An 18,080-nucleotide genomic window follows, 5' to 3' on the forward strand; every position below is an offset into this window, starting at 1 on the left:
TCTTCGCTGAGCGACAGATGCTCAGCCAGAGCTTCATGTAAGTCCACTCCTTCGATTGGCCGAGTTGATAGCAACTTCTGTGTGAGGTCGAGAAGGAATTGCACGGGTAATCCCGATTCCAGCTTCACCAGGCTTGGTCTGGCGGCGCATAGGTCAACCATGAATTTGCGCTTTCTTGGTCCCGATCGCACGTGGGGTTCGTACCAGCTGACGATATTGCGGCAAGGAATTGTCACCTGAGAGGCTGAAGAGATCTCGATAACGGCCCGACCGGCGGCCAAGAAGTAATCGGAATCTTCGAAAGATATTGCCATCGACCAGGCGTTGAGAAGTTCCGTGAGTGAATCTTTTCTCGACGTGATACCACCAGTGTACAGCCACTGCATGTACCGGGCGAAGTAGGAGTCGGACCAGTTCGTATACAGATCTGTCACTCTCATCGACTGAAGTGACGGTGGTCATTCGAGGCGGCATAACGGACAAGTTCGTTCCCGCTGCAGCCAATCATCGATGCATTTCGTGTGGAAGTTCTGACCGCATGCCTTGCAGTATGAAATCTCTGTGAAGCCGGCGATGTCTTCGGTGCAGACTGAACAGTCACCTTCAACGGGTTTGCGAGAAGTTTGTACCTCCATCTTGAAATATCTCGAACTCGAGCAGAGCAAGTCCTCGTGAACTGCAAAGTTGGTCTTCTCCTTGCCGAACTGAATGTTCGCGAGTTTGTGCCCGAGACTGGAGCATGGATCAGTACGAAGCCGGATATTAGGAGCAGCATCAATCTCACCGTTTAGCTTTTCGTGCGCCTTTTCTTGCCGCGCTGTGAGTTCGCGATACTGTCATCGTGATGTCCCGCTTGCCGAACTCGCTGAACTGTTGGCTGATGTTCTTGAACTCTCGAGAGTTATGTAGACGTTCAGACTGTTGGTAACTTGCCGTACATAATATATACTGGCACAATAGTCTGAGTGCCACTTTATCTGGGGTGAGGCTATTGCAGGAAGTAATGACACGGGAATAGGTAAAGGTGACTTAGGTGCAAGATCTATTGTAGTAGGATTGTCGTCGCTGCGGTTTTGGCCAGCATTCGGTCTCCCGTGGTGACAATCTCATTGTCTTTGGATCCGCCTGAGATGCGACGACATTGGAGAATATACTAGGGTAATTACGTCTTAAACCACGCGACTTCCCATTTCGAGAGTGTAAAGAGCCAATCTCGCCTTGCACTTGCAGGGTAAGAGCGACAGCGCAACAACGCTCTCCAGACAGCAGTCACAATTGCCTGTCTGCTACGACACACGTCTACCTCCTCTTCACTGCGAACGAGTTCCGTTCCTTGGAGGCGCTCACGGAAATCGCGAGAGCCATCTATAGGCGACTTACCAGTGACGTTACTGAAAATTCATCACCCTTGCTCGATATAAACAAGTCAACATTGCCCACATCTGATAGAAAACTCTTAGCAAATCCGCCAAGCGCGCTACTTACGACCCTACACCACAGACTACCATGCCTGGCCTACTTGTTCAAGGTGCACATGCATGACAGCTCAGCGCTTTGATGCATGGTCGCCGAACGGTGTATGGCATAGCAGGGGACGCCGTTGGATGATGCTAGGCGGGACGCTTTCAAAGCCCGCAACGACTGCCACATACTACGCATCCCCACAACATGCGCATTACGGTTTGAGTGGTCGTACGAAAGCGGTCGTCTCCTTGCTGATTCTTGTATCCACCACCACGCCTATCTGCGACTCCAACAGACTTGGTGATTGCATTGCATGCTGACCAGGCCTCTCTTGTGAAAGTGGCAGAATTCCAATACCTCGGCGAGTTCTCCTTGCAGCAAGTATCCCGACATGATGCACTTCTCAACAGCCAGACCTTGCATATACATCGCTGGGATACTAGTGAGGGTCGGCACGGATTCTGTCAGCTTTGCGAACGTTTCTCCCCAACGGCCCAACGGTCCAGGCCGCAGTGGCAGGTAAACCGCCAGTTTGGTCAGAATGGCATGATTTGACACGGCCTTCCCCGGATCCGATACATTGGTTGATGCGCCCGACGCATTCCTTCCAATGCAGCTCACGCGGCCAAGGCGCCGGAAACGCCGAGCTACGAGTGGCTGAGCCAGACGAAGACGAAAACCATGATAGAGACAATGGCAGGGAAGCATTTGGAATTCCGATAGCCGCAGGTAGGAAGCCGTTTGGGAGAGTCCTTTGTGTACGCTAGAGAACTGTGCCTCAAACACACAGCAGAGCAAGGCAGATCAGGTCTCATTCCCAGAATTGGGTCAGGAGCCGGGGCTTAGGTCGTGTTAGCGTCCGAGAAGCAAAGGAAGAAGACAACAATGGTGGCATTGAGACATTGACGGGCGTGTTGATGGTGTGCACCCGGGGGATGGTCGGTGAGCTGGTGGCCCAATCTCTCGGAAGGAGTGACGCATGTCCAAAGCCACGCACTCGGTACTGGCAGGATGAGGCGTAAAGCTGTCGGTGTCATTCGACACGTCGGTCGTGGCTGTGGGTCTTTGCAACAGCTGGCAGCAGACAGGGCGGTCGAGGTTGCGAGGACTGCGGGGTTGACTGGCCCCCTAGCGCTCCCGTCGGCGCTTTCGCTGTCGGCGCGCCCTCCAAGGCCAGGGCCTTGGGAACGACATTATCCATTCCGCTGGGTTTCGCCTCTTCCTCGACACGACTCGGGGCGAGTCCTGTAGCGCACCGTAGCGCATCCCCAAGACATCATGGCCACCTCTGCGACTGACCGCGTGCGCAAGACCAAGCTGCGGCCGCTGTCCAGTGCCACCAATCTCACCGACTTCACACACTCGACGGCCGACCCAGCTGATGTATGCCGCCTGCTCTCCCCACTACATACGTACCAAGGACTCCAAACTAATCGCGATATGTAGTCGGATGCACCCTCAGATGGAGAACTCAACGACTTGTACCTCTCCTCCTCTCCCTTCGTATATTCCATGCGCTCACACATCGCAGCGAGGTGCAAAGCCTCACGCCAAGCATGTATGGCGTCGAGAAGAAGTACGGCCGAACTTACCATGGCTTCCATGCTGGAGGTACGCATTCCCACGGGACGACTCTTCACCTGACTCTCGCTAATTGACTCCAGCCTACCCATTCCCCAACGATGAGGTACGCGCTGCTAGAACCCATATTCGCCATTCGCCCTATCGCTGACTCGCATACCCCCAGCTCGAGATATATCGCCTGGAATGGGAGCATCACATTATAACAGGACTTCTGCAAGGAAAACACTACTTCGCGCCGCTGAACACAAAGAGATCGTCGAGGATGCTGGACATTGGCTGTGGCACCGGACAATGGTGCATCGCCATGGGTATGTGCTGTGTCTATAGCTCCTTGTGGAAACACGACTGACAAGCAACAGCAAAGAAGGCTCCAAAACATTGGCGGGTACGCGATGCAATGCTCTCTTCATGGCCACGCTAACCAGACACCAGGTCGAAGGCATCGACTTATCCGCGATCCAACCCAAGAAAGACAGACTGCCCAACAACGTCGACTTCTGGCTGGACAACATCCTCAAGACATCTTGGTGGTTCCCCGAAAAGCAACCCTATACCTACGACTACGTCCACACACGCTTCATGCACGGCATCTTCACAGACTTCCGAGAAATCATACAAAAGGGCTTCAACAATCTAAAACCTGGTGGATGGATGGAGTCGCAGGAGATATTTTCCAAACTCCAGTGTGCCGAAGGCATGCCGGAAAGTTACCCGCTGCTTGAATGGTCAAATCTGCAGGACGAGGCCGCGCACATCCTGGGCCGGCCGTTACGCATCGCGGATAAACTCAAGAGGTGGTACCGAGAAGCTGGATTCGTGGATGTGCACGAGGAGGTCTTCGCTTTACCCGTGAATCCATGGCCGAAAGAAAACAAGTCCAACATGTACGGCAAGTTCTGCATGTGGAACATGCTCGTCGGTTTGCACGGATGGACTATTGAATATTTTGTCACCGGCTTGGGCTGGACACCAGCAGAGGTCGAAGTCTACCTCGCGCATGTGAGGAACTCGCTTGCAGACGAGAGTGTGCACGCCTATTACAACTTGTAAGTCGCACGTTGAACATGTCACAATATGACGAGGCGGATGCTAACATCTACTAGCTACGTAGTATGGGGTCGCAAACCTAACGACGGCGAAGCCGGCAGCACAATACCCAAGCCCGACCACTGGCCGCAGCCTCCCTCTGACGACGACGAATCCACCTTTTCATCGGGAATATTATAATACACTTTTGGAACAGCCAGTATTAGCTGGCACGTATGCATATGATTTAGCTCTTGGCGTTATTCATTCATTGGGGGTTTGGGGATCGTGCCTTCTTTCCTTTTACATGGATTGCAAGGAGGTAATTTGTTGTTGTCGTTGTTCTTTGCATATTTTCTCGGCGGCTTGTGTCGATTGAAAAAGCCTTGAGCGGTGGTTGGGATCCTGTTGCTTGAGGGTCTGCGATTTACGATGTATGAGACTTGGACTTTCTATGGTGTTTGGATGAGGGGGTTAGTTGTTAATGTCATTCGGTCTGTTGCTATCTCAGGTCTGTGAATACAAAGAGGAGTCACTGTAACGTGTGTATCGGGGTTGTCTTCGTAGTTGTACGTGATACAGTGTGCTACTTGGATGTGCGCACATGCATCATAAGTTACGTTGGAGCCGACTTTAGACCTGTAGCTACAAGACCGCTACCGATGCTCATACCCCTTCATGCTGTTTCTCCGAAGGTGTCCCAACATTGCCTGAAGTCGCTAATGGATCTCGAGCGTGTCGCTGAGATCTCAGGCCTCCCTTTCCATACATGTGTTCTTGTTCAGAGGCCAGGTGCCTTTGATTTTGTGCCCCTCCAGTTGAGTTTTCATGGAGATGGCAAGGTCAGCAAGGAACTCTTTGGGCAGTTCATCACTACACTTGATCAAAAAGTCCACAGAGATCTTGCGCCACAGATCTACCATAAGGCGACGACCGAGACTGCCCGCGCATGTTCCCCGGTATACGAGCACGATGGTATCGGTTCGTGGACAGGTATACTTGTTCTCGTATTTTCCCATGGAAACCTCGAGCAGACTTTCGACGGCGGAGTTTTTTGCTGCCCTGTCTTGCAGCTTCTCACAAAGCACGTAAAGATTGCCGAGCACGTCGAATTCGTCGCAGATGGTAGTAACGGTCTTTGGACTTTCAAGAGTGTCCGTGAGAACAAGACCGGTGTACACTAGATTCATGTAGATGCCGAAGATCTCCGGATTGTCCTCTGGGAATCTGACAATGCGTCCTTCGCTCTCCGCCCAGTTTCCGTTTAGAGCACGTTTAAAGAACTCAGAACGTGCGCAGATGATTCCTTCAGGTATGGAGAAGCGCTGCTGGTGTGGCTCTCTGCCCACGACGATTGTGATGAGCTTGGACGGGTCGAAGCTGCAATAGTTAGTCTTTGATGATAATGTTTCTGCCCTTCAATACTCACCTCATTGCTTTCTTCACGTCTCCTCGAGTGGCCTTTGGAGTCGCCATGGCCGCTACGATGATGGCAGAGTTACCTGATTGGTGTCGGGGAAGTGCGAGATGGCGAAGGGCATGTGGAAAGCGAAAGGTTTGAAGTAGGTGTAAGCGAAAAGAAGACCCCGAAGCGGTAAGTTCGTTTGTCCAAATCTGGTGCGGTGACTGGTGAATTCGAGTGACATCATCGGTGTCTGCGCGCGGTGAGCGACCGCCTACAGCTAGCCTTAGATGATGGTGCTCCGTCAACCTAGGGAAAAGTGAACACCCTGGGGTCTACATCGATGTTGATACACCCACTTTGCATGTACTTATGTCTATGTAGTCTGCAGACCTGTTCAGCTTTTCCCTTGTATGAGGTGGTGCAGCTAGCGAAGCACCCGATGTTCAAACTGGAGGATGACCAGAGAATCAACGCAGCATTTGTAATGTAAACCCATAGAGACATACTGCTGCCATGTTTACAGATACTCCCTAGGTGGACGCTGCCGCCATAAGACAGTGGTACACTGACAGGTGGGAACAAAACGAAAGTTCAAGTACGGTGTCATGTAGGAGAGCGGGGGTTCGAAATCAGAGGACGAGCATTCTCTGTGGGATTTGGGTCTCGTAGGATTTTGGAGATTATGACGCAATGGATCAGTTGACAAGCGAATGTTGATTCCTGCAAGCGCTGTAGATTTGCCGCGTTATTTTGGCTGGCTACCTGTGCTACATGTCTCTATACCTTAATACGACTATTTCCAAGCTATCATAGAAGAGCCGTCGTCCGATTTCATTCATTCCGCTGACCACAAACTCCACGATCATCCGGTGCAAGTCGGTAATGGCAATCCCAGAGTAAGACTCAAAGTTGTTCTTGATACACAGTGAAAGACGAGCTAAATGCAACGTTCCGCATACGTGCAGGACGACAAGCATGAAGCGAATGGGCGAGATCGATGAAGAATTCCTTGCATACGACTTCCGATTGCTCGAGAATGCACTTAGTGTTGTCATCATTCCAAATGTCGACCATGAGGCGTCGTCCAGGGCTGCCTTTCAACGTGTTCTTGTACATGAACTCGACGATCTCGGCGTTGGGTAGTCTGTCGGCAAACAAATTTCCTGTAGTTTTGGGGTGGAGAGTCTGCAAGGCGGCATTCTTAGCTTGCTTGTCTTGCAGTTTCTCGGCGAGGATGTAGAACTTGACGGTCGATAAGGTATGTGCTTGGAACTTGACAGGCGTCATCTTGGAAGCGTCTGGTTCATTGTACAACACGCCCATATAGATGAGATTGACGTAGAGGGCAAAGATCTTGGGGTCGTCCTTAGGTAGTTTGACAAGTCGATCCTTCTTCTCAGACCAGTTGCCATTCATTGCGCGGCGAAAGAACTCGGAGCGTACGCTCAGGATGCCTTCGTGGAGTAGGAAGTCTTCTTGAGAACCTTCAGGACCGACGCGCACAGTCAAGAAGGAAGCCGGGTTGAAGCTAGATTGTTCATGTCAGCATCGGCGATTGACGGTTACAAAAGATCACTTGCCTTATGGTGCTGACTTTCGCAGCTTCTGCAGCGGTTTGTGACTCCATCGTGAGCACTATCGTCCTGGCGGTCTTGAATCGCGGGTGGTGTTGTGGGGAGAGGTGAGGAAGAGCTTGTCGTAAAGTTGCAGCTATACGAGGAACTTGGCTGTGAACAGATCTGCGTCTATGGCAAGCCGCAATCAAAGCGAAGGCCGAAATGCAGGACTAGAGCTCTGATGGGTGTGGAGGCTTTTGGGGATGGAGTGAGAGAACCCGCAAGAATGGCGACGGAAGCGGTCAAGCAAACAAATTTCTTCTGCTGCCGCTAGATCTTAAGGCAAGGCGGAAGCAAAAGGCGTTAGCATGGTACGATATTATGTAGGATGTGGATACTGGGCGAGGGACAACCACGTGCCGCGAGTCTAGTCGCGACTTCCTGAACATGCAGACACATCTTGCCATCATCGTACCTGCCTCAGACGATGCGGCCACCCACCTGGATGTGACATGGCAGTTTGCAACTTTAACTGATCAACCTCACCATGTTGTACCTCTTCCTCACCGCTCACATTCGCTTGCGTGGACCTTTGCCATGTCGTCATCACCATGTGAGAACCAACTATACTCCTCACCAACATCTTGAGGTTAGCAAAATCCCAAACAGTTCAGATACGGACGCAACCTCTTCGCACACGCCACACCGGCTCTGAGACTCACCTTCACCTCGCCCTCCACCCAGCCTGTCGTCTACCTAGCCCCGCCACCTTGCATGCAAGCCCTCTCACCTGAGCCCACCCAGTACCACCACCCACAAGACCCACCTTTACCTGAAGATATAAACCCCAACGTTACCCCATCCACCATCAACTCTCCTCCACTTGGCGGACTCGGGTGGGCTCCTGACGGGTACATAGAGTGCATTGCACGGATTAGAAAAACCTAGAGAAAAAACAGACAACATGTCCATCAAAACCAAAAGTGACTCTGGTAATGGGAAAAAACACATAAGAGAAGGATTTGTCACACAAAGGGCTGAACTCAGGAGGGCGCGCCGTTCGATTCGGAGTGGGCGTCGGTCAGCAGATGCTGGGTGGGGGTTGAGTTGATTCTTTTTTGCCCTCTTTTTTTCGATTTGGGTTAGGAGGTGAAGGTGAAAATGGCATGTGAGAGCGGGTGACGTATGTCTCTCGTAGAACAACAACACGCGGCCGCAGCTAAGACATAACAGAGGAATGCAGAAGACACGCAGAGGCATGAGGAAATAGAGACATAAGACAGATACAGATGACTTGAAGTTTCATGTGACTTTTCTACTTTTACCGTTAAGTATGTCCTTCCTGAATGGCATCGCAGCGTACCCGTTAGGCCCGTGTGATGGCGTGGCACTCCTTTCTGTCAGCTTCTTCCACAGCTCGCCTATACTTGCTCTCTTGGCGGGGAGCATGCTATATTGCAAGCTGTATAAGTTGCGGCGGTGAATCGGTGGGACAAACTGCCCTGACACGAGATACAATAAGACGCTAGGCGAGAAGTAGTGCTTGCGTATGCGATCGCCAAGGTCGAAATAGGGTTGGAACATCGCACGTAGTGACAGCGGGATCGACTGCGTAGTATGAGTTCTCGTATATCACAGGATAGAGCAGTTCGACTTACCTTCAGCAACACATAGGCCGTCGGCGGTGAGCCTGTCTCGCTTGTCGTGCTAGAGGTAAGATCGGTCGTGTCTTGTAGCTCGAAACAGATTCCTCCAGGTAGTCTTCCAGGATCCTTCAGTCGTAGCATGACTGCAAAGAGCGGGAAGTGATTGAGACAGGCAAGCCCCATCTCCAGCGCAGCTTTCAGTCCGATGACAGCAATGCGTGCGCTCGCAAACGTCAAGTAGAAGACGAACACAGTTGGCAGTAAGAAGAACTGCAGTGTGAAAAGAATTGTGCCGAGCAATAGCTGGTCCAAGTCGTAGTCGCATGAGTCGATTCGGTTGCGGAGGATGTTGCGCTTCTTTCCACGGAAAAGGTGGAAGAGGGATATGATTATCGTAAGCTGCCAATGAAAGATGCGAGCAGACGCGACGTAAAACGAGTAGATGTGCAGCGTCAGCAGCGAAACGAGGTCCGAGAAGATTGAGATGGGCATAGTGGCGCCAGCGAAAGCGGAAAAGCCAATGATCTGGATCAGCGCAGGTAGGTGTGGCCGCAGAAGTGATATGCATCCCGCCCAGTAATCAATGACCCAAAGAAAAAGGTCGCCCAGGAACGCAGCCAGTTCAGTGTTCAACTTCAAGCCTCCGGGCCATCCCATAAGCCATGATATCATGCGCCGCAGACCGTCGACCGACCAGGTACTGAATATGGTATCGACCTGAGCAGCCACGAACGAAGCGTTCTCGATGATGAACGTTCCGACAGCAATGCCCATTATGACATCGTTGGCAACTAGCCACAGACTATTGTAGAACCGGATATACTCAGGATGACTGTTAGTGATGGATTCCCAGTTGACTTTCCGCCTTCGTAAAGTGAGATACTGAATGGGCCAGTAACAAGACTGTTGTAATCGTATGTCGATCTGTTGCGCTGTTGCGGAGATGTCCTTCAGAGCTGGCGAGTCGGAAGAACCTGGCCGCCAATGTAGAAGCTGAAGGACTGCCTCTCCCATTATGCGATGTGTAATCAGCCCGAAAATGAAGAGTTGCGCGGCTACCGGCCATATCCAGACTCTGAACGCATAATGGAGGACAAGCCATATGTAGTCCCAGAGATCGTTTGCAGACTCGACGACCCGCTCACTGACACTCAAGGCTCGCTTCATGCGCTTGCCTATCATGCCGATGTTCTTCTGCAATAGGGCGTTCAATTCGTGCGAACAGTTCACCTGCTCGATGAGCATCGGCAACGCCAGCTCCTTTTGAGTGCGCGGGTGTGCAATGACCGTGTGCAGCTTGAGCTTCTCAACGAGATGTGCCTTCCTTCTGCGCTCCTTCTCTTCTGCTTTCTCCAGCTCCTCGAAAGCTACATCCCATTCCGCGACCCTTGTTTTGTCTCCTAATGCGAGCGTGATAGGCTTGAGCGAGAGGTATTGCATACGCGTTGGGTGCGGTCGGTCGTATACGATGACTTGCATAGCCACGAGCGGTTCGTGAGGATAATGAAGGCGCGGAAAGCGGAACGAGGGGTCGGTATGAACTACGATGAGGTCGGTATCAGGCTGTTCGACTGGGCTCTTGGGGTTGACGTAGCCCAAGGCGCGCATAGAAGAGTGTCCGCATCGTTGAAGTAGTTCCTGGACATCGTGTGGGCTGTGTCGCAGCAAGGTTCCGACAAGCAGCGCGTTCTCGACTTGACGCAACTCGACTTCTTGAAGCACAGCTACCACAAAGACATCTGACTCCGAGTTTCTGAACCCCACCAGAACACCCGGCACAGAATCCTTTGGAGCGTCTGACGGCCAGAATACGCGCATCAACCCATTGTGTGTGACCATGTCATCATCCTGCTACCCCGCTAGACTAGAAGGAACCGCGACGTTTGAGCTGCTCGCGCGCAGAGATGCCGGTGCCTGCGAGTCGGGGATGCTGTTTGATGCTGTTAGTAAGGACCCGGAAGTGCGATCAAGGCTCATACTGACCAGGTCTGTCTCTTGTGTCGCGATGCGCACAACCGGTAGTATGAAGAGGAAGAACAGTAGGGACAGCAGACAGAAACCCTTAGCAGTCCGTGTCACAACGCCGTGATCCCAGGCAAAGATACCTAGTTCGTAGACGCGCGTCACAAGATCCCAACGGGCGGTCGAGTACCCTGCGACGAAGATTCCGATAGTAAGAATAGAGAAAGCGTGCATCTACGCCGTCATGCCAAGTTGTATTCGGAATGGTCGAAGGGGGACTGCGCGAACACTAGACTAGCATTCAGGAAGGCGCAAGTGTCTGCGATGCGTCCTGGCTTTCACTCTGTGAATTGACACTGGTATGAAGTAGTGCGCTTGGGAGTACATGGCGCTGGATGCATTAATGCGCGAGGCGTAGACAGACGATGATCGCGTACGTGGAAGGTCCGACCGGACTGATCGAAATGTGACGCTAAAGCCGAAATGGCCTAGCGTTCATCGCTCTGTCCTCGACAACGGTGAACACCATCACAGAGGCAAGCATCAACACCCAGACGCACAAGGAGATTCACCCTTTTCGACAAGCAGCTATAACACACCAGCTGCCGTGCTACGGTAGGTGCTTAATTTCGTCTCGTCAACTCTTTCTACTCTACTTCGATACTGTCTACGCTGATTGCTTAGCGCGATTTGGCGACGAGCATTCCCAGTGCCACATGCATCGGTCGATATGGGCAGAGACGGGCAGAGGGCCGGGAACACCGAGAGTGCATTGCGATGGGCAGAGGTAACTACAAGTAATGGATTTTAACGGCGTTTCACTGCTGTGTGAATCGCAACGACCTGGGCAAAATTTGGCGCTTTCACCTTATGCAAGAAAAGAGCTGAACAGGTCTAGAGCCTACATCGACGCTAGGTTACCTATCTTGTAGGTTTTCACGTCGATGTAGGCTGCAGGCCTGTTCAGTCTTTTTCTTAGTTGACGTGCTTTGTTCGCGTTGATTACTAGCGCGTCGCGTCCGTCCGCCTGAACCTTGGAACCTTCGCAGTTTCCGTTCACTCCAGCCGCGACTGCCTCTTTCATTGACCTCCACAAGTTGACAACACAAGTAAAATCTCACCGTTGCTAATATTACCCAGTCAACTACGAAACCCAAACTTTGACCCTAGACAAGGAGACTATCACGACAAACAAGGCGACATGACTGTCTGTGGCTTCTACCAGCGGAATGCATGTAAATTCGGTGGTAAGCTCATCCGCTATCCTTTACAGACAACTGTCTCACGCGAAGCAGATTCCTGCAAATTCGAGCACCCTGGAAGTTCGCGAGATGCAGCTCGAGGCGGAGGCGGAGGTGGAGGCGGCTTCGGCGGAAGTTCCAACCGCTTCGGTGCTTTTAACGGCGACCGCTATCGCCCAAGTGATAACAGCGGGACTAACTCATTTGGTGGAAACCGTGATCAAAAATCATCGACCTTCAGCTTAGACAAGGACGCTATTCAGATCGATCTCGCCAAAGAGCGCCCGATCTATCCGCTTTCATGCTACGGTCCAGGAAAAGATGCTCCACGGCAGCTCATCGAGGGGCCTGTCGAGATCAGTCCAGAGGAGCTTCGATCCCGGTACTACACATTACGAGCGGCGGGCAATGAGCCTACAGCGGTAAGTCTGAAGTTCGGCGCTGGGTTCTTGATAACTAACGGTCTGTAGCAACAAGAAGAGGGAGCACTGAGCGAGAAGATGCAGCAGCAAGTAAAGGCGATTTTGGATGATATCACAGGTGCTATCAACTATGTCGCAGAGGGTGCCAACGTTCATCCCAACCGCATCGACATCGCCAAGGGCACTGCAGCAAGCGGATCAGCAAGCAACCCGACTGGGTCCTCTAATAATGCTGCGAATCCTTTCATGAAAGCACCAGCGAATCCGTTCCAGACTGCTGCAGCTTCATCTCAACCATCCGCGTTCGGGCAGGCTTCTACACCAGGATTCGGCAAACCGGCCTTCGGTCAACCAGCACAGACAGCGTCCGCGTTCGGTCAACCTTCAAATCCAGGTCAGACAGCATCGGCCTTCGGTGCAGCCTCTGGTTTAGGTCAGAAACCATCACCTTTTGGCCAATCTTCAGCGTTGGGTGGCGGACAAGCATCAACTCCAGGCCAGACGTCGCCCTTTGGTGCAGCTTCTGCTTTAGGCCAGAAACCATCCCCCTTCGGCCAACCGTCAGCATTGGGTGGTGGTGGGAGTGCGTTTGGGAAGCCTGCTTTTGGTGCCTCAGGATTCGGCCAACCGTCCATGCCGGGCGCAGGAAGTGCATTCGGACAGGCCAGCAGTATGGGTCAAGGTTCTGGATCTGCTTTCGGCCAGCCATCAGCTCCTGGTGCAGGAAGCGCATTCGGACAGGCCAGCAGTATGGGCCAAAGCTCTGGATCTGCTTTCGGCCAGCCATCAGCACCAGGTGCGGCGTCGGGTTTCGGCCAAGCAAACGCTCTTGGACAAAAGCCAAGCCCATTCAGTAAACCAGGTTTTGGACAGAGTGGATTTGGACAGGCGGCTCAACCAGGTGCCAATGCTTCTCCTTTCAGCCAGCAAGCTTCGTCTGGCGCGTCACCATTTAGTCAGCAAGCCTCGTCAGGTCCATCTCCCTTCGGCCACAAAGCACAGCAACCAAGCCAGTCTTCACCATTCAGTCAAGCAGCCCAGCAACCAGCTCAACCTTCACCGTTTAGCCAGCAAGCTCAACAGACGCAGAAGCCGAATCCGTTCGGTCAGCCTCAGCAGCCGTCTACACAAGCACCTGTACCTGCACCTGCACAGGCAAACCCTTTCGGTGGCGCCGCAGCGTCTCAAGCTCCGGCCTTCGGTCAACTAAGCAAACCGTCACCTTTCGGCACCCAACAGCCTCAAAACAACGCAACGCAGCCGGCAGCTGCCAACCCCTTCCTCAAGCCTCAAACATCTGCCGCGCCAGCAGACTCCACGCCTTCACCTTCTCCGTTCACCACCCAGACACAGAGCCAGCCTGGTAACCCTCCCGCCCCCGTCCAGGCTACCTCTCAGCCGGCTTCAATAGCACAGACTAGCTCAGCACCGCGCCCCCATGTTGAAGGTGTTACACCAGATGGCAAGCCCATCGATCCCAAGGACCGTTACAAGGAGGGCAAACCAGAAGAGTATGAGGGCGAGCAGGGTAGGATTCTAGAGGAGATCTACAAACGTGTTGCTCAGCTCGGGCGATTCAACGATGACGAAGACATACCCGTCACACCACCGAAGTGCGAGTGGATCGCGCCGCTTACGCTGTTGTGAAGCGACGATTTGAGTCGGATAGGACAAGTGGGGGCATCTGATGGTAAATGGCATGAACGGCGTTAATTTTGGTTTCGTGGATAGATCTCACATAATGATGTGTTAAATAATAGACTAAAATGCACACGAAAGCGCGTGTAGTTACGCATTCAATTAATTGCAAATACGACCTTCCTAAACGGTGAAGCAATTATCTCGTAGTTAGACAGAGTTTCAGAGAGGCCACGATTCAAGTCCGCATGTCAAGTTTAGGTGAAGGGCGCCTGTCACAATATTATCATCAGGTCCCAAAATACCACCATGAACAGCCTAAAATATATTTGGTATAAGGTAGTTACTCGATGAGTATCAGCTTTCGTAATGACGGAGAAGAGTCCAATCTCGTAGTGTACATGCGTGTTCCATCCCACTGGTCCATCGTTTTGTACTGCCTGCTCAGCCCGTGCATATCCCCATTCGGCGCGCTCCGCACGTTCGGCCGCGTAATCGTCGCTTGATAGGTGTGTGATGGGTGATTTATCGCTTCTTCGCATCGACTTTGTCCTCGAGGGTGCGAACGTAGCCTTCTATCCGTTGGACGGCGGATTGGAGAGCCTGGTTTCGTTAGTCAAGGCCTGCTTCACTTGTACAGTCCCGATGTATTGTTCTTGCGATCGAGCTTATGCGCAAGGGACGCAGGTAGGAATGACGTACGTAGATGTCCTCGGTTAAGAGCTGGTTCGATACGCGGTATTCGTCAATGACATAGTAGTACATGCCTGCGCCGGATGCGGTAGCACCGAGAAGGAAGCCGAACAATCTGTCGTGTGTTAGCCATAAAATTTCAGCCTTGTTTGCCATTCTAGTAGATGACATTCGCCGTCGTGCCTGCCTGATGGCATGTGACAGTCTTCCGTGGCTGTATAGCCGTCCAAACCAGTTCAATAGAATGCAATTGCGAAATGAGCACTCACCCTCCCCTGAAAGCACCAACGGGCTTCTTCACTGGCGCAACAACAGTGTCCTGCCTCAGTACAGCGCTTGTCTGGAATCCGCGGGAAGCAGCCATGGGCGCTCGAACGCCGGCGCGAGCCGCCGCCCTCAAGAATTGAGTTGCCATTGTGTCCTTTGCTATCTTTTACGTCGCTCGTATCGTGTCTCGGAATCTGGTCGCAGATTGTGAGCGTGTGGGTGGAGCGTGGTGGTGGTGACGCTCGTGTGCCGGCCGTGACGTTTGTGAGCTACCTGCTCTCCGCACTACAAACAAGCAAGCTCGACTCGCCTGACCTGGACCCTTGCCTGCCTCACGCTTATGTCAGCCACCCCGCCTGGCTTTATCTGGTAGACCATGCACCGCGATTCATTCATCGCATCTCGACACAACAAAGTTTTTGCCAAGTGTGATAACTGAAAAGGGTTGCACCAGTTGCTTCGTCTAAGTTCTCCCCTTTCGATGGTTCTGAGTCACGATTATTGCCGCTATCCAACTCCGTCTTCAGCGACCCTCTCCAGATGCGGTCCCTGAAGGGGCCATCCAGGGCTTCCGAGCTCTTACCTGGTCGATACGTCAAATACACTCGCACATGCCAAACATGCATATGACGCGGAGACATCTCGTTATAGTAATTATTGAATTAAATCGCGATGCGCGTAAGGGTATTGTAAATCATGTACACTAAGGAAATGAGGGCCTACTAACGGGCAGTGTCCTCGTGCAGTCCACCAACTTCATCAGATCTCTCTTCTCTACACCCAGAAGACTCATCCTGATGTAAGCCTTCGCATAGTCCAGGTTCCAATGGACCTGGTTACCAACAAACGACTTCCACTCATCGGCGATCTTGGGATGTGTCGATAGCACCTTGTCGCTTGGGAGGACGAAGACCTTCTGATCAGCACTGCCACCGGAGGGATTGTTAAGAGTATCGTTGTAGAATTCGACGTCCCAGACACCGGGGGTCGTATCGAGTGGCTTGTCGACGACCTCTGGACGGACGTCCACGAATCGTTGCTTGGCTGTTGCGTGGGCGCCTACGAGTGCTGCGAGATCGTGGGGCGAGAAACCCTTGTCCTTGAAGATGGCGATCAATTTGTCGGCGTCTTGATGAACGTCAGGTAGAAGTCCTTTGGGCGCGGCCTTGGTCGCATCCTTGCGGCCAACGAATGTAAGTACGCGGGGCCCCTTCGGACACGAGATTGTTGCGTGATTGTGCGCATATTGGACGAGATCAGCGTATCCGACCTTGTACTTGGATTGTACATCTCGAAGTTTTAGGCGAATGCTCTGAAGACCGTTGTTTTCGGGTCTTTCATGCTCGCCGAACTCCATGAGTAGCGATCCATCGGCACCACCGTTGAGAGCATTCTTATCCCAAGACCCAGCATCGTGGAAGCCCATACGGACTGCAGCACGAGCATTGTCGTTGCATTGTTTATCGGCCCCAACAAATAGCTTGGTAAGCTCGGCAGAGACATCGTACCCTATATCTGTTAGGCCATAGACGATTAAGGAGGATTGTCGTAACTCACAAACGCAACATTTGTCAACACTCAACAATGAGCAGGTCAACGGCTTGTTCGTCTTGGTGTTGTCGATGGGTGACTTTTTACCAGACAGAACGTCCGCAATGAGTTGTTCGATGCCTGAGAGAACACCATTGAGAATCCCATCAATAAGGCCGGGTGCGGCATGACGCGGTTCCAATGGAGTTGATGATGCTATCGAGCATAGAGCGATGAGTGGCAACGCCAGTGATTTAGTAGGGACCATCATGGCAGCTGAGGTAAGTAACGACCGAGAAGATTATGAACAATAAATTATAAGACAGTGTAAGAGGAGCAACTGTGAGCTGATGAGGAACAAAAAGACAAGATGTTTGGAACATCCTTATATTCCCCGACTGTCTCCTAACAGCAACGGTTTACCAAGTCCCAGGCCTTCCATTCTCGCCGATCACAGTCCCGCATGGAACCAAGACGCCGTTCAGTTGAGACCACAGCAAGCCACATTGAGTAGAGGGATACAGCTCGGTCCCCGAAATAGTAATCTATCCCTGTAGCCCTGGGTTAAGCCAGCCGCTTTAAGGCGATACGGTTGAGGGAAGCCAGCCAAACAGCTACCAAGTGATGGTCATGACAGCGATATGCAGGGCCGAGCCTAGACTAATGACCCTTTGAGACAGGTAGATCCCGTCAGTGTAGGAAGTCAGCGCAGTCTAGCAGTCCCCGCCTAGAAAAAAGGTGCCAAGCTTGCGAAGGGGCGCATTTGCGAACGGTCTAGCTGTTACAGACATGTGCCTGATTCAAAGAGTGTGAGTCGAAACACTCGCCATTCGACAAGCAAGTACAGCTTAGAGCGGAATATCGACAGTACAGTCACAGCATCCTGCGTGAATGCCACCAATACGTGAGTGCGGAAGAGCACCCTGCCGAAAAGCAGCATACCGCTTTGCGATTCTCCGGTGCCGCTAGCGTCGGTATCCGTTGTCCAGAATTCTACGAAGCCACGATAGCCTCGTGTTTTCTCGTGAAGATGCATGGTGGCTTGTCCAGATCTCGCGTGTTCGCTTGGCATGTCAAAACTCAATACTCTCCGCATGGTGATCCGGGACCTGAGCCCATCATCCGCGAAGAAGAATACGCCACTTGCCTTGCGGTCCCACATACGGGAACTCGTGCAACGACTAAGCAGTGTATTTGTTCTTCAGCTACACAAGCTAGTACCATCAGCTGGGATTCGCTTGCATGCCCAGGTGTCGTGGCATGGCGCGCAATGCGATTTCGAGCTGCCTTCGGGTATTGCCACAAGATAGCGATACAAGAGCCACTGACGCTTTCCGCTAGCGAACGGTGATGTTAGTGATTGAGGCAATCCGGTCAGCCTCCAGTCCATCGACCGCTTGTAGAAGAGCTGAGCCAAGTGATCGACAACACTAGTGTAATCGTGCAGCCGCTGCTGTGGAGAGCCGGAGCCACCACGAGCACATGACCTTTAAAATGCTCAGCCCTGTAGGTATTTGGCAGTAACTGAACACTTCCTCATGCAACTGGATTACCCTCGAGTTCTGCTAATTCAACAAAGGGCTTGTTCATGGTAGTAAACCCAGCATCTGCCACCCCGTGTCGGTGTCTATTGCTTTTCAGGACGT

At 52.3% G+C, this 18,080-nt stretch overlaps 7 protein-coding genes across 7 annotated transcripts; 2 read left to right on the forward strand and 5 right to left on the reverse strand.

Annotated features, from left to right (window-relative positions):
- Positions 1 to 2,742: 2,742 nt before the first annotated feature.
- J4E86_003013 (uncharacterized protein) lies at positions 2,743 to 4,275 on the forward strand (the record flags this gene model as incomplete). Its single annotated transcript, XM_051443569.1, has 8 exons — positions 2,743 to 2,847; positions 2,911 to 2,945; positions 2,996 to 3,075; positions 3,129 to 3,151; positions 3,212 to 3,356; positions 3,408 to 3,433; positions 3,481 to 4,094; positions 4,152 to 4,275. 8 exons carry the CDS (start codon positions 2,743 to 2,745, stop codon positions 4,273 to 4,275), a joined length of 1,152 nt encoding a protein of 383 aa, XP_051305064.1.
- Positions 4,276 to 4,823: 548 nt separating this feature from the next.
- Positions 4,824 to 5,550, reverse strand: J4E86_003014 (uncharacterized protein; the record flags this gene model as incomplete). The annotated part of the gene is made up of 2 exons (XM_051443570.1): positions 4,824 to 5,454; positions 5,504 to 5,550. 2 exons carry the CDS (start codon positions 5,548 to 5,550, stop codon positions 4,824 to 4,826), a joined length of 678 nt encoding a protein of 225 aa, XP_051305065.1.
- Positions 5,551 to 6,382: 832 nt separating this feature from the next.
- On the reverse strand, positions 6,383 to 10,520 carry J4E86_003015 (uncharacterized protein; the record flags this gene model as incomplete). Its single annotated transcript, XM_051443571.1, has 4 exons — positions 6,383 to 7,007; positions 7,603 to 7,678; positions 8,361 to 8,643; positions 8,694 to 10,520. 4 exons carry the CDS (start codon positions 10,518 to 10,520, stop codon positions 6,383 to 6,385), a joined length of 2,811 nt encoding a protein of 936 aa, XP_051305066.1.
- A 25-nt stretch (positions 10,521 to 10,545) lies between these two features.
- J4E86_003016 (uncharacterized protein) lies at positions 10,546 to 10,877 on the reverse strand (the record flags this gene model as incomplete). Its single annotated transcript, XM_051443572.1, has 2 exons — positions 10,546 to 10,611; positions 10,665 to 10,877. The coding sequence occupies 2 exons, from the start codon at positions 10,875 to 10,877 to the stop codon at positions 10,546 to 10,548; spliced, it is 279 nt and encodes a 92-aa protein (XP_051305067.1).
- A 967-nt stretch (positions 10,878 to 11,844) lies between these two features.
- On the forward strand, positions 11,845 to 13,953 carry J4E86_003017 (uncharacterized protein; the record flags this gene model as incomplete). Its single annotated transcript, XM_051443573.1, has 2 exons — positions 11,845 to 12,306; positions 12,355 to 13,953. The coding sequence occupies 2 exons, from the start codon at positions 11,845 to 11,847 to the stop codon at positions 13,951 to 13,953; spliced, it is 2,061 nt and encodes a 686-aa protein (XP_051305068.1).
- A 516-nt stretch (positions 13,954 to 14,469) lies between these two features.
- J4E86_003018 (uncharacterized protein) lies at positions 14,470 to 15,052 on the reverse strand (the record flags this gene model as incomplete). Its single annotated transcript, XM_051443574.1, has 3 exons — positions 14,470 to 14,547; positions 14,647 to 14,752; positions 14,907 to 15,052. The coding sequence occupies 3 exons, from the start codon at positions 15,050 to 15,052 to the stop codon at positions 14,470 to 14,472; spliced, it is 330 nt and encodes a 109-aa protein (XP_051305069.1).
- Positions 15,053 to 15,607: 555 nt separating this feature from the next.
- On the reverse strand, positions 15,608 to 16,702 carry J4E86_003019 (uncharacterized protein; the record flags this gene model as incomplete). The annotated part of the gene is made up of 2 exons (XM_051443575.1): positions 15,608 to 16,413; positions 16,462 to 16,702. 2 exons carry the CDS (start codon positions 16,700 to 16,702, stop codon positions 15,608 to 15,610), a joined length of 1,047 nt encoding a protein of 348 aa, XP_051305070.1.
- Between the last annotated feature and the right edge of the window lie 1,378 nt (positions 16,703 to 18,080).

The sequence above is a fragment of the Alternaria arbusti genome (genome assembly GCF_024043155.1).
Source record: "Alternaria arbusti strain BMP 1465 chromosome Unknown scaffold_3, whole genome shotgun sequence".
NCBI classification, from domain to species: Eukaryota; Fungi; Ascomycota; class Dothideomycetes; order Pleosporales; family Pleosporaceae; genus Alternaria; species Alternaria arbusti.